Raw genomic sequence first — 16,606 nt, forward strand, 5'->3', positions numbered from 1 at the left:
GCTCCTCAAGTGAGTGAGTAGGCTATCAACTATCCATAAATATCTTAAAACAGTACGAGAAGTAATACCAGGTGATTTTGAATTTGAAAAATATACCCCCCCCCCCCATTAGATACGATGATGAAAGTTTTATTATCTGAAAAGTGTGCAAATATACATTAGCATTCATCCTTTACAAAAAGTATGCACTGATTATCAAGATCATTTTCGATGTACATTCATGGAGGTTCTAAATGGAATCGAATAATTTAACAATGGTAGTGCCCAACACGTGTCGCGGACATTTGTCTAAGGGTTGATTACTGCATCTTCAATAAAATGTTATTGTAGGGTTTTGTTAGTTTTGTTTATTGCCGGCTCGATAACTATGACTCTCGTATTGACGTGCACTACAACATTGCATACAACAAACTGCATGTTTTCTCCATACACAACCAAATTCCAAGCATTCGTCGTGTACAACAAACCAGGTGAGATGTTGGAACATTTGGCTTAGATTCACGTTGTGTCATTTTCTTTTCCAAAGAGTTCAGCAAGAATCCCTTCTCGATTAGCAAAGGTTTATTTACGGATATAGCTTATTTGCATGATGGCTTGTCGGAATCGGCTAACATTCCTGAGAACTTATATGCTTTGAACCTTGGTCCATGTTGTATTTGATATTATCAATATGGAAAAAATGTCTACTAAAGACAAAACAAAACAAACATACATATATCTATGCTGACACTTTAAGGTGGCTTTTGCTAGGATGTCTGTGTGTTACCGTTCAGTTCTGAGGGCCTCATATTTCTAACATATCTAAGACATGTGACCTTTGAGTTGAAACATCCAAAAGTGAAAGTAAAAACTAGAATTTTGATTCGTCATGAGGACGAATTAGGTGATCTGTCTCTGAGTTCATGATCACGAAGACAATCAGCATGTTTATTGAGATCAATATGATTAGCATGATGAAAACTGAACTTCTCTTACGAAAAGAATGTGTTGAATACTCTTGAAAAAGAGGGAAATTAGAAAGTAGTGTGAAAAGTGTAGGTCATACACATATTGTACCTGTACATATTGTACATTAAATGGGATTTTAACCTCTTTTATTGTCCAATGTTTTATTTTATATACACTGTAATGGTCATAAAGGACAATTTGTGAAAAAAATAAAAATCATCATATTCACCCATTGGCTCGAACCCTGGACCCTAGAGACGCAAGTCTGATGCCTTACCAATTGAGCTACACTATTTCCCATAGACCTTACACATAAGCAAATTAAGAGGATCTCAAATAAAATTTTGCAAGTGAAATACTGGCATGTTCCAGGCATCTGATCGGAAAATGGAGACCACATTTCCAATATCTTTGAATCTCAGCTACAACTTACTCAAGGCTCAGATAAAATAGACAAGGAAAAATTGAGATATGGCTCGCGAAATAGAGGAAAGTAGAATCCAGTTTTGAGAAAAAGTCATTTCCCATAGAGATTGCACACAAAATGAGCGGAAATGACATGCCTATATAACTTGCTATTTTTAAGGGTTATCCGTTACTTTGAATGTAAATATAGCAATCACATTAAAAAGAGTATGTCCTCTGCTACAATATATAAGAGACTGAGCGAAAATTGACCAACGTTTACGGAGTAAGAGTCAAATTTGGATAACTATGATGACGTCATAATTAGCAAAATGGAAATTTGAGTTCCGACGCCATTTTGATGACGTCATGATGAAATTAAGGGTCAAAATAGGCATGAAATCATATTTCCCATCCATACTCTATTCGAATATGAAAAAAATTGGGGGTCAACTGACTTCCTGAAGAGCTATAATGAATTTCGTATAGGCATGTTTTTGCACATTTATTGTCTATGGTTAGTGCGCGCGCGCGAGTGCTGTAAACTTTGATGGAGGCTAATTCAGTTATTACTTGTCGTAGAAGGTTGATCAAGATAGCAAATTACTCAGAATTATATTATTGATGCATTGATATAAAAAAAAAATGGCGATCCTATGTTGTATAGTGCTGTTACGCGCGAGAACGCGCGCGTAACCGTGCGTGCGCGCAAATTTTGAAATGCTTAAAATGACCTGAATCATACCTTACTTCGGTCAAAAAGTGATTTTGAGCATTTTTAACTTTTGACCTTTACATGACTTTTGATGACATGGACTGTTGACCCTTGACCTGAAGTTAATGTGATGTAAATATTGTTAATTTTGATAATTTATAATGAAGATAATGATTGATAATGTGATTTTACAAAATGGTGTCTAGATAACGTCCTGATGACTTTTTGACCTTGAACCTGTTTCGTACACATGACATGATAAGGCCCCATATCTGATGATATTTTGAAGATAATTGATGATGTTGATGTGGAGATTTTGGTGGAACAAGAAAAGGGTGGAAAAATACAAATTAAGAAATAAATAAATGAATAATATATAGGAAAGAAAATTTGTACGAAATTAATAGTTGATCTGTCGATTGACAGATCACCTAATTAACAGATGCCTTTGAATTGTTTAATCATATTAAGCGGAGTGCTGGTTTGCGACTCGATGGCGGAGCTGATCATTATTCTGGCGTCGTTGAACATTTCATTTTCGGCCGTTGGGACTCATGAAAGTTTGCAGCGCACTTTTCAACTTTAGACGTGGATATCGGCAAGCATGTGTCATTGGTTCTTTATATAAAGGTAGCTCAAGTGGTAAGTCATAATTACCTTTGCACATACTTGCCATTTTGCCCACTTGACAATTGACCCAGCAATGCGCGTTATTCCTTTGACCACAAAAAAGCTACACGTTTACACCATCATTTGTCAAACAGATTTGTGAAACTTCAGATGCCACAAACCAGGTGAGACCTATAAACTACAATGAAAAAAAGTAAATTAAACAAAGCTACAAATTGTTCAAAAGGTAAAAGAGCAGCCATGGGTTTGCATTCTTCAAGTGATGATAATGTGTGTGGGTTTTTTTGAGGATCGGATGCTGTTCAATCATCGTCGATATCAGGATTGTCTTGACCATATTGATCTTTCCGAGTCTACGACACGCTTAGTGTCCTTTACCCGTCTTGCATAGGCTTAACAGCGAGCTCTCACAATCTTTGTCCTGTTGAGTAAGAGTAATAGTTGTCCAAGAATATCACCGAGCATTGAGAGTGAGTTTTCGTGGTTTTTCTTGTCGGTTCAACAAATGATACGCGTTAATTTAAGGAGATGTAAAAAAAAACCAGTTGTTATTCTTTTTCCACACGAACAGAGGTGAGGATAAGGTTTATAAACTCTTTCATTTACTTAGAAATACATGATAAACTATTTCATTCACATTAAATTACGATATAATCTCGTTCGTTGACTTAAAATTACTATTTCTGGAACCTGAATGATGTATGTTTACAAACAAACTCCAAGCATTGGTCAGATACCACATATCAGATTACAAATTCCATTCAATAGCAAGGACCAAAAAAAAATGCAAGTACGAGAAACATCAGAAATTATATCACCAATTCATGACAACTATTGGTGAGAGGTTAAGCGTGTTCAATATTCGACATCAGCATGATCAAAGTGGTGAAACTTGGGCCACTAATATTACGATGATTTCGAAACACATTAACTGTATTGTGCCGCAAGTCTCAAGTCTCTAAAGTCATTCCACATTTGATATAGCTAAGGGGATTTGCAAGGATTATGTTCGTTTATATTATATTTGTATCTACCATTGCTGTTAGAATGAGACACAGTTTGCTTTATGGTGTTTGGTGAGGAATCCGGTTTTTTATCTGCTAGTCCTCAGAACGATATCCTCAAAATAGTCTGACATTGGTAAAAGTTCTGCAAAATTTGAACACATTCGTCAGACAGAAAGTCCGCAGAGACTGCTCCACTTAAATGCAAAGTTATTGCTTTGGTTGGATATTTAACAGTCCCCCCCCCCCCGCCCCACGAGCCACACATGTATGCCCGAAGTGACGAGATGCTTTAAATGAGATTGAAAACTCTGATACTATTCGTTCATCAACTTTAATTCCTAAAGATACCAAGCATTTTATCTTGTCAGATGCTTCAAATCTATTTACTATTTCATTTATTATGTAATATATATACAGATTCAGATTCATTAACTTATTGTCCTCATTCGGTTGGCATTACAAAGTATACATACATTATTCAAAATTTTACATATATTATACCGCACAATAATATACATCATGCACGCCATATATGTCATTATTTAACTTATTATATTGTTACATTATTATATTATTATTTTACATGTATAATCACTTAAAGATTCGTTAACTGGTTGAAGGAGTGAAATTTGATGAAGTACAGGTGACTTGCGAAGTGACAAGATATGGGCTTATTCAGTGTAGTTCATTATATTTGCGGATACAAAGGAATTAAGGAAGTGTGAAGTACGTGTTTTCATTGACCTATACCGTTTGCCTGAGCGCATGAGAGTATAACATGGGTGTAGAGGGTGATTATCATTTTCTATTATCTGTGAGACATGTTTCAAGATCATATTATTGCATTCATTTGCCAGATTTGTCACTTCACCAGTCATCTTGCAAGCATAGTTTGCTATTTTCTGTATTTTTTAGGTCACTTTCCTGCACCCACCGAACCAAACAACACAGCTGAAGAGCATGACACTTTCAATTACGGATTTATAGAATAGTTTCAGAATTACCCTATCAGCATGGAATGAATTAATTTTTCTAAGAAAGTATATCCGTTGCATCCGTTGCTGTGCCCTATGAGACTTATAGCAGTTGGAAAATAACAAAAATTATATTTTTTTCTAAATCTCTTTACAGGAGCAACCAACTGTAGCGCCCCATCCATCCCAGCTCATGCACACCTCACAGACCGCCGATTGAACTACAACTACGGTGACAGGATTACTATAACTTGCAATACCAGCTCGGATAGCTTCACCATTCAGTGCCACAACAAGGGACTATGGAGTGGACCCCACATCTCATGTCCTGCACCTGCATATGCAGTCGGTAAAATCGAAGTTCTTATTCAATATTCGTAGAAAAAAAAGCATGAGCAAGACATGCACATATCACCACATGCAAAAGATTAGCAAACAACAATTGTACTATCAATTTATTATCACAAAAATAGTAACAGTAAAGAAGCAATGCATTGATTATCCTCTAGGATCTTATCATTAATACACATGTAAAGCACTCTCTTTAATTTTCTTAAATGAAAAGATAATCCCATACGTGAGCTTTAATGTAGCTTATTACGGCCATAAAGTGTTCGTGAATTTAACAAAATTCATTCAACATGATTATTTCAAATAAAATAGATAAATTTAGAAATGCTGTAATCGATTAAAATAATAATTATCATCTTTTTCTTCGAATCTTTACTGTGTTGCAATAAAGTGGAAGCAGTCATGTTTCTCTTGCCCGATAGACCTTGATAATAGATCATGCGTTTTTTTTTTCTTCTTTAAATCTCTTCCAGGTCTTCCAGGTCTTCCAGCCAAATGTAGCGCTCCTATAATTCCGAGGTACTCCGCGATTCAATCACTTCAGTTGAGCTATAACCATGGGGAAAGTGTGACTGTACAATGTGACAATAGCAGTGTTCAACCCTTTACACTTCGATGTAATACCACAGGGTTATGGATTGGTCAAATGCAACAGTGTCCTCCGCCAATTGCAGGTGATTAATTACAGATCCTTCCGTCTAACACCTAAACCAAGATTGATGGAAAGGTCAATCGGTAAAATAAAATACAAGACGTCGCTAAAACCCAAGTAAAATAATAATATGAATTGACAGAGGTACATTCGTTAAACTACAGAAAATACCTGATTATATTTCCTAGGATTTGCATCTTGTCTGTCAATGATTTAACTTTTTAAGTTGACAGAAATGTATAATGGATAATGTATTTCCTCTTAAAATTTAAAATTACTGACTCGAGTTGCAAGTAAAATAAATGTCCACCAGTTTAACGTCATGTAAGCCTTTTGAATTCCACATGTACTTACAATGTGTATTTAACATTACAGAGCCGGTACGATGTAACAGTCCGTACATCCCGAGGTATGGGTCAATTGATAACCTTCGTCTGGACTACAGTGTTGGCGCCAGTGTAAGAATCACATGTGACAACAGTACAGACAACTATAACATTCGGTGTAACTCTGACGGATTCTGGACGGGAAGCGTTCTTTCTTGTCCGGCACCAATTGAAGGTAGTGACATGATTTCATTCAATTTCACTCGTTGTTTTGTCGTTGATGGTTTGTTTGTGGGTCGGGAGCAACGGAACCATATACTTCTTTATGTCAACTTAAGGTGATAATCACTTATCAACTTACATTTTCAGCCGTTGCTTTTTTTTTTCAGACCCAGAGAAATGCAGCGCCCCTTATGTTCCAAGGTATGCAACAATCCAGGGCCTCAAAATGAGCTACGACTTCAATGAACAAATAACCGTAACGTGCGACAACAGTACTACACAGTTTACCCTCAGATGTGACGTGCATGGCCTTTGGAGCGGTCCAGTAGTGTCTTGTCCAGAACCTTACAGACGTAAGAACTTAAATAAATTTGGATCTCTGATTGATTGCGTAATATCCATACGTAAAAGTTGTTTGACATATTTCTCTTATTGTGCACCTATCTGAAATATCTTGTTTTCTCTTTCTCTCCCCCTCTCCATTGTATTTAAGTAGGTATATTTTATTTAAGTAGGTATATTTCATATCGATGTCCGCTTTGTTTTGTTATTTTCATTTTTCCCCGACTTATTATCTCTGAAATGAAATATCGTTCTTCGTGAACGTTCAACATTCATGTGCTTAATACGATTACTTTTCTTACCCTGAACCTAACACAATTTTCTGAAATGTATGTTTCCAGCCCCTACAAGGTGCAACGCTCCTAGCATTCCAAGATATTCATCAGTTCAGAATCTTCAAGCATCTTACGACTTGGGCGCCAGGGTAAATGTAAGATGTGATAACAGCTCGGTTCGATTCGCACTCAGATGTCGCACAGGTGGACTCTGGGAGGGACAGGTAGCAAATTGCCCGACACCTATAGCAAGTAAGTCTGGTTTGTGAATAATTGAAATTAGGAATATACTTAACAAAATAACGTATGTTACATGTAAGACAAAATCGGAAAAGGTCCATGAGTATTTTTACAGAGTACAAACTTTTCACTGTGTCATTGTATTTTTGAAATCATTCAATTTAGAGAGATTTTATGATTTATATTAATTTGTATTTGTGACTCTGTAATGTTTATACACACACACTCATACCATACTCTGGTAACCATGTGGTAAATACAGGGTTACCACAAATGTTACTCACATGTGTTGCACACTGTGTTAAATAGTGAGGTTATAGTGTGGTCTTTCCATAAGTGTATATACATATATATTTCCAATTCTTATTAAAACCACGACATTTAACTTTTCTAACAGTCAATTATGTCTAAACAATAGAACTCGAACTCTTTTTCACTTGGTAGCGCCCCTTACGTCCCAAGATAACAGTAACATTTGACAACAGTGCTACACAGTTCACCATCAGCTGTCACACGCCTGGCCTATGGAGTGGCCCAGTTGTGTCTTGTCCAGAAACTCATTGACGTATTTGGACCAATTCAAAGTATTTGTTAAGAATTCCGAATCAAAATGTCTGCAGTTGTCCATAAAAATGGTTAAATTGTCAATTTCTGATCCATAATTCGGTATCATTATCAGATAATGGAATCATAACGTTTAATACATCCCTGTAAAGTTATTAGTATCTTAAAATATACCATGGTAGCTTGTTTATAACCCTTCAGACGCAAGACTTTGATTCAATGAAAATCCCTGTGATTCTCGTCACAAATATACGTTTCAATGATTTTTCTCTAGCTGGAATTCAGTATATGGTGTGTATAATGCTAATACGTAAACATACACATCAGTAGTTCAATGTGTCGTAGTATTTGGAAAAATAGAAAATGTTCTTTTTCACAAGACTCTTTATTTTGTATGAAATCCATCGTGAAGTACATGAATCGTCTGTCGGAATGATTTTTTTCGAATCTGCCTACTTATTTATCTGGTAATATTATGATTTTGGATCTTGACTATCAAAGATTTAATGTGATTAGTACTTAATACATAAATAAATGTTGTTAAAGGATTTCCATTTAAAATTATCTTATAAATTATTAGCTCGAGTAACATGTCAAATTAATTATCTAACGACTATGTCATGTCCCCATTGCATAAGACATCCTTTATTTACAATGTGTTTGTAACATTACAGAACCGATACGATGTAACAGTCCGTACATCCCGAGGTATGGGTCTATTGATAACCTTCGTCTGGACTACAGTGTTGGCGACAGTAGCAGGATCACATGTGACAACAGTGCAGACAGCTATAACCTCCAGTGCAACTCTGACGGATTCTGGACGGGAAGCGTTCTTTCTTGTCCGGCACCAGTTGAAGGTAGTGATATGTTATTCATTCAGGTTCACTCGCTATTCTATCGTTACTGTTGATTGTTTATATGTGGGTTGGATTAAAGCTCGGGCAACGGATCCGTAACAGTCTTCTTACTTCATGTCACCTGATATTGCTCTTACATTTTCATTTTTTCCCAACAGCTCCGGAGAAGTGCAGCGCCCCTTACGTCCCAAGGTATGCCACAATCCAGGCCCTGAGGATGAGCTACGACTTCAATGAACAAATAACCGTAACGTGTGACAACAGTACTACACAGTTTACCCTCAGATGTGACGTGCATGGCCTTTGGAGTGGTCCAGTTGTGTCTTGTCAAGAACCTTACAGACGTAAGACTTTCATTCGGTTGGATGGAAATGCCTGCGATCGTTGACAAAATAATTGAATTCCTCTTTTTGATCCGAAATTAAGATTTTTGATAAATCGTTATCAAGTTTGATACATGGATTAAACAAACATATAGGACATGAACATTTTAATTTGTATACAAAGCACCTTGTCACAACTTCTAGTTAGCTTTTATTTTCCTCGTACTAATGTATTGTTCCCATATGACACGTTTTGCTGTTTTGCTTCTAACCATTCACTAAAGCTGTTGTAGTTATAGCAGTTAAACATGAAAGAAAAATCGGTTGGAATATTACAACGCTAGTTCGAAGGCACAGTGTGTTACTTTTGTAAGGATGTTATATACTTTTATAAATCTTTCGAGCAGGCAACTGGACTAACGTAATGACTGAGATCTAGGGCCCACTCATTATCATTGAATCTGAAAATGGCTTATTTTAGAATTAGTGGCTCGATTTACTGGTCCACATAAATGTTAAATGGTTATGTCATGTCACCCTTGAGCAGGAGCCGCGGAAGCGGGGCAGGGGCTTCAGCCCCTCCCCCCCCCCCCCCACTTGTTATCCAAAACCGTGTTCAAAAACGTAAAAATGACCATAGGATTGTGTTTTTGAATGGACAGCCCCCCCCCCCCTCCCCACTTTGAAAACCGTTCCGCGGCCCCTGTTAAGTATGTGTTACATTTTCTTTTTCGCATCACAGAACCGGTACGATGTAACAGTCCGTACATCCCAAGGTATGGGTCAATCGATAACCTTCGTCTGGACTACAGTGTTGGCGACAGTGTTATGATCACATGTGACAGCAGTACGGACAGCTATAACCTACGGTGTAACTCTGGTGGATTCTGGATGGGAAGCGTTCTTTCTTGTCCATCGCCAATTGAAGGTAATGATACCATTTCATCCAATTCAGTAGATATTTTTTCTTCATAGTTAATGATTTATATTTGCGTTGAGGTAAAGCAGATCCATGAAATCACCTTACGTTTTTGTTATCTCAGAGTGGGCATGCAAGGATACGATGACCGGGATGATAAAAATATATTTAAAGCGTTTAGAGACGTCGTTCCGACGTCTTAAGCGCTATATAAATGTTGAATATCATTATCAATCCCTATTGTTTTGGTATTTTTTAATTCTTTTCTTAACAGCTCCAGATAATTGCAGCGCCCCGTACGTCCCAAGGTATGCAACAATCCAGGGCCTCAAAACGAGCTATGAATTCAATGAACAAATAACCGTAGTATGTGACAACAGTACTTCACAGTTCACCCTCAGATGTCACACTCATGGCCTATGGAGTGGCCCAGTAGTGTCTTGTCCCGAACCTTACAGACGTAAGAATTTAATTCAATTCTTAATTTTGTGAAGCTGTTAAGAGTGTGTATCATAATCCCTGTGATCGTTGACAAAGATGATTCAATGTTCGTATTCTGATTAAGAATTTAGCCTTTGGAATCTTCAAAACATAATATTGGTATATGAAAGAAATTCAACGCATCTCTATAACTGTATTGATATTAACAAAACGTATACATTGTTTTTATATAATTAGTTTCAGGTAGCATGTATATCGATGTTAGATTTTTGTTCAATTCTGGGGATTTGTTTTTTTCTTCCATATTGTAACGTATTTTTTTATTCTTATTCAACATCACTTTTTCTTATACGTTGAACAATGTCCTAATGTTAAAATGTGTAGCAAACATGAATAACATTTATTTCGATTTTAACCATTTTGTTTCCACAGCCCCAGTGCAGTGCAGCGCCCCTTACGTCCCAAGGTATGCCACAATCCAGGACCTCAAAATGAGCTACGATTTCAATGAAAGAATAACCGTAACGTGTGACAACAGCACTACACAGTTCACCCTCAGATGTGACGCGCATGGCCTTTGGAGAGGTCCGGTGGTGTCTTGTCCAGAACCTTACAGACGTAAGACAGTAATCCAATTATAGAAACAATCTTTCTGCGATCTACCTACTGACCTTCGGGAAAGAAGACAGTAACCAACAGTGTGTTCACGATGTGGAACGCCATGTGAAGTCATTCTCACATTATTATATTGGAGCATTTCAAAAGCATGAATCACATGTTGACATAGTCAATCATGATTGCGAACACGCCGTGAACAGTCACAGTGTACAGATGTTCACAATGAAAATATCTTCACACTCTTGAATTTGACAATTTTAATAGTGTAAATAAATATGTTCGCATTGTGTTTTTTTTCAGCAGGGTAACGGAAAAGTACATGGTTTTCTTGATTTTGATACATATCAGTAGTTCAATATGTCTCAGTAATTGTATTTGTATGTTAAAATGAATATTTAAACATAGAGGCTATAGCCCATCGCATTAATTGGTTCAGAATCAAAAGTTTATAATAATGACAGAGGAATTAAAACAGAGATGGGATGAAAAAAACTTTCTAGTTTATTACACATATCGTCCAATGCATGTTTAAGTGATTGGCTTAATCGCCAAAAAGGCTACAGGAATTCTAAATTATAAATGAATGGAGCAATCACACAGCGACACACAGGTCCCGGGGGATGTCCCAGTAGACCGGGGTTATCTGAGCACATTGTGTGTCTGTGTGTGGCCGAGTGGGGTACACGCAGACACATACCTTCTTCAGATTATCCCCGTTTGCCGGGACATCAACAGAATGGTTTGTGTGTGGCTGTGTGATATGTATCATTCATTTCATTTTTTATGTTAATTTCCTGTAGCTTATTTGTGACTGAGCCAATCACTAAAACGTATCCGTGAATGAAATGTGTAATAAACCGGGAATTTTGTTTAATCCCATCGCATTTTCATTTGTCTTTCTTTTGTCATTTGGTATTTGTTCTTTTAAACATGACTAAAGTCAATGTATATTTTTTTTCAGTCTTAAATTGAATTGTTACGCTAAAACTAATAATATCTCTGATAACTATTATCCTATCATTCCATCATTGATTTTTTTTTTATTCACAGCTCCCGTAAAATGCAGCGCACCATACGTTCCACGATATGCAACAATTCAAAACTTTCAAATGAGTTATGACTATAGTGATATAATCACTGTGACATGTGATGGAAGAACCACTCAGTTTATCCTACAGTGTGACACAAACGGTCTATGGAAAGGACAGGCAGTAGATTGTAGAGAACCTCCACAAGGTATTTAATGATAAATTCATCAATATTTTACGGCAGTAGTCATTTATTAGACTTAATTCAGAGTCATTGTATTGGTAATGACACTGAGTTCAGATAAAACAATAATATACTGATTTTTTTTTTTTTCTTTTTTTTTGCAAGTTTCATGACAAATTTACATTATTTTCCTCTATACCTCTTTTTAATCACAATAGGTGTTATGAAAATCATCACGTTTTTATACACATAATGTATTCAATTGTACTGCCCTTTGTTTCCCCTAAAAGTATCCTGGGCGTATTGGATCATTTCCTTTACTGTGCATATTCGCGATAACTTAGAGATGAAGACAAAACATGATACTTGGGAAATCTATTCTAATTTATATTTCATTTCACGTACATTTATTTCCCCCATTTCCAAAACAGTTCCAAGACAATGCAATGCTCCTGCTATCCCAATATATTCAAGTATTGAGGGACAACAATTGGTTTATAATGCTAATGACGAGGTAGTTGTATCCTGTGACGGAGGTAGTTCTCAGTTCACCCTTCGATGTAACAATGCTGGAATATGGACTGGACCTACCATCGTTTGCCCTGCGCCTGATCCGGGTATGGTATCTCTTTACTACTTTAGTTGTTTTTCCCCCCGAAATAAAGTCATGCTTATTTTCATGTTTTACTTTATAATTAATTTTCGCACAAGGCATAATATAGCTGAGTTCGCAAAGGGCGTACAACGTAATTCTAAACCCCAGAGATGTTTCTATTACAAGTGAAACTTTGAAACTTAGTTTTAAAGTGTTTTGCGCGCCTATGTATTGCCACCGATACCTCCTTTGTAAATTGACTATTCTACAATTTTTAGAAAATTTCAAAAATCACCAACGGTACCAATCTTACCCTGATGTAATAGACAGTAAACTGTTTGGAATTGTACGTCGTTTTACAAGCCCGTTGCTTCAACAACAACAAAAATTGTTTAACCATTAAAATAGTAGTTGTTAGGGTGACAATAATAAAATACGTACTTGAAATTTTAAACGGCGTATTCACTGTGTATTACACCAAGTTTAAACTGCTTGAATAATAATTGTCTAGAAACAGAAATCATTTCTTTTTCCATAAAATTGTATTGGCGTTCTAAAAACATACAGGTGCCACTCATCAAACCTTCTGTAGTGCTCCGGTCATTCCCCGTCATTCAACCAACCAGAATCTTCGTCTCTCATACAAACCTGGCGATAGGGTTAACGTGACATGCAATGAAGATCATAGTTCTTTCCTCTTGGTATGTCGAGAAGGGTTATGGATTGGACAAAACATAGTGTGCGAGGAACCAGATGTAGGTATGTAAACCTCAACATTAGCGAGTTTTTCTTACAAGATGCTGTCACAACCCTCCGCCGTTAGGCACCGTTAAGCAATGTATTAACTAATAACTCAATAGCAAATACAAAACTATGATTTCAATTTACACCCCCATTTTCGCAAGAACTATTCATGATTTATAATGAGCGAAAATAGATTAAAATATATATATTCAATGATGACCAAACCCCGCCTTAAATTTCGCTAGCCACACCCCCTCCCCCCTTCCGGTGTTTTGTTTATTGGATCAAAAAGGCTAGTCCTATTCTTGTTACACAGTAACGAGTTTTCGAAATGCCACACCAGAACAAATTCAATGAGTACTGTGGATTAAACAACTACGGACAGTGTATATAAATTGATTAAGTGAACAACAACTTTTTTATTGTAACTTCCATTCTGGCTTCCCCACTTCTCTGTAGAATGCAACCCACCAATTATACCAGCTGTTTCATCTGTCAAAAATTTAAAACCTCGCTACAAGGTTGGCGACGAGGTCAACGTTACCTGCAACGGCGACTCTGATTGGTTCATTTGGGAATGTCACCGGGATGGCAAATGGCGGGGAAGGGCCATTGATTGCCCTATTCCAAAACCATCCCTTGGCCATGTTAGAACCGTTCCAGGTATGTATTTGATCAATGCATTTGGCTTTCAAGATTATGAATTACCATAACATACCATGAATGGACATTTATGCTAAAAAGTAAATTTTGTATTAAAAAATCATCTTCACTAATGAACTTTAGTAAATTTCATTGTAAATGCAGTTTGTTTACATCAAATGAATATTTATTCTTCTTAAATTTCTTGATATGTAAAAATGTATCAATAAGTATCCATCATTTTCACCATACACTTTGCTTAAAAACATCTCAATACATTTACATAATTGAGAAGTTTCGCTTTTTTCTTCACTACCCGGAAAAGGGAAAACAGTGGTTATTTGAGTGTTTAACTATAACATAAAGCACCAAATGTGATATGGAAAAAAATAAATATTTTGGTGTTTTGTATAGGAAATACTGCAGATAGAAAAGCTGAGAATGAGAGCACAGGTTTCTTAACTACGGCCCTGCTTGTAACTGCGCTGATCGTTTTCGTTTTGGTGCTGATGTCAATGGCAGGTCTCTCGATCTTCGTGAAACGGTTAGTATTACGCTAATTTATCATTATATATATATATATATATATATATATATATATATATATATACAGTGCGTCCCACAAAAAACGAAACCGAGATTTATCGATGATTTATCATAACTTAATCACAAATACAATAGACAAATGACCTACCATTTTAAAGCTTAGAATCTCCTCTTTCATCTGGTATTACTTATACTTAGATAGTTCCTCATTCACGCATGAGTGAGCAAAAACAATTTGAAGAAAGGATACCAAAAACTCATTTGGCGGGCCGTATCTGGGTTTTAAAAAGAAAACCACATGATTCAAAAGTTCAATATCTGCTCTTTAATTTGATACCTCAATTACAGAAAATGGTCAAGAAATAACAAAATTTTGGTTATTTGAAATAAGGCTTGAATTTCAATAATTTCATAAAATGAAGAGGTTTTACAGGCTAGCGTTCAAACTCTCGACATTCCGTTTTGTTGACGATCAGCCATGCATTAAGTCTTTTGTTACCGTGCGATAGCTTCTGTGGGAAGCCAGTGAAAACACGTTAATTTAATGAAATTATGGAAATACAAGCATTGTTTCGAGGGATCACAACTTTTTTACTTCTTGACCATTTTCTGTGATTAAGGTATCAAATAAAAGAGCAGATATTGAACTTTTCAGTCATGTGATTTTCTCTTTGAAATTCAGATACCCCCCGCCAAATGAGTTTTTGGTATCCTTTCTTCAAATTGTTTTTGCTCACTCATGCGTGAATGAGGAATTATCTAAGTAATATCAGATGAAAGAGGAGATTCTAAGCTTTACATTGGTAGGTCATTTGTCTATTTTATTTATGATTAAGTTATGATAAATCATCGCTAAATCTCGGTTTCGTTTTTTCTGGGACGCACTGTATATATATATAATATACACGTACCACTTTTGATTGCGCATTGCGGATTTACTGCACCGAATTGAAATGTCATACAGTTGTAGGTTTATGAAGCAACCGCTGAAAATAATATAAAAATAATTTAATGGGACAAATATTTTAATTATAACTATTTGTAAGCAATATCATAAAATTAGACAACGCTCTTTGGATTTACTTTGGCCACTCCCCGAAAACAATTTCGATGCATGTTTTTGCAATATTCCTTCGTTTGTATCATTTACTGAAAAAAACATAAAAAGTGCCTCTCAACACACAAATAAATTGCCAAGGTTGGTTTTATCAATCTCAAAAAAACATAAAAAGTACCTCACAACACACAAACTGTCGAGGTTGGTTTTATCAATCTAGATATACAATAACGTACTAACTTTTTTTTCTTTTCGTTTTTCTATTTCTCATGGCAGTCGGGTCCGTTCATCCTCAAACGAATACCTGCATGATAAAAGTGCTGACCGGGGACCACTCCCTGACGTCCCATCGGGATACGCAGGTTACATTGCAGGTGACAAGTCATTGTACACGGAACCCTACCTCAAACCAGACCGCAACACTCATAACTACGAAGACTATGATACCCCACGTTAAGCTATCTTACTAGAATCGGCATTGGCGATGACAATACGTTGAACGAAAAGATAGAGAAGAATGACACAAAACATGATTACAAAACGGAATATTTACACAAAGAAACCAAAATTATATAACATTTTTTTTTAAATAGATGGTTAATATCTGTTTTGTTTGTGGTGTGTTTTATTCCTACTATTCGGGTTTTTTTTTCTAAGGTACAAGACACGAAGAAATTCCCTCTTGATTTTTTTATTAATAAATTTTAGAAGTAACTCGCATTTTGTTGCCATGTTTATGAATAATTATCTTATACATCAAATCTCCAAAATAAGCTATTCCGATTAAAATCAAAATCATCTTAATTAAATGTTAACAAGGGCTTCATATTACTAAAGTAATCGAATATTAAACCCAAATTCAAATATGAGGAACAAAGATTTGGACAATCTGAAACAATATTTCATCAGGTATGCATTGAGTTGAGTCGAAATGAAATAAACCAAACTTGAACTTGCTTTTTTCGATATAAGTGAAATATAAATAAAATAATTACGAG

General features: G+C 36.0%; 1 protein-coding gene across 1 annotated transcript; it reads left to right on the plus strand.

The window, feature by feature from the left end:
• Positions 1-367: 367 nt before the first annotated feature.
• LOC135157966 (complement receptor type 2-like) lies at positions 368-16,065 on the plus strand. The gene is made up of 17 exons (XM_064115178.1): positions 368-470; positions 4,837-5,028; positions 5,513-5,704; positions 6,058-6,243; positions 6,398-6,583; positions 6,914-7,099; positions 8,326-8,511; positions 8,670-8,855; positions 9,577-9,762; positions 10,028-10,213; positions 10,627-10,812; positions 11,863-12,048; positions 12,456-12,641; positions 13,187-13,378; positions 13,823-14,026; positions 14,420-14,549; positions 15,885-16,065. Exons 1-17 carry the CDS (start codon positions 368-370, stop codon positions 16,063-16,065), a joined length of 3,054 nt encoding a protein of 1,017 aa, XP_063971248.1.
• Positions 16,066-16,606: the final 541 nt, after the last annotated feature.

Source organism: Lytechinus pictus, unplaced genomic scaffold (assembly GCF_037042905.1).
Source record: "Lytechinus pictus isolate F3 Inbred unplaced genomic scaffold, Lp3.0 scaffold_20, whole genome shotgun sequence".
NCBI lineage: Eukaryota > Metazoa > Echinodermata > Echinoidea > Temnopleuroida > Toxopneustidae > Lytechinus > Lytechinus pictus.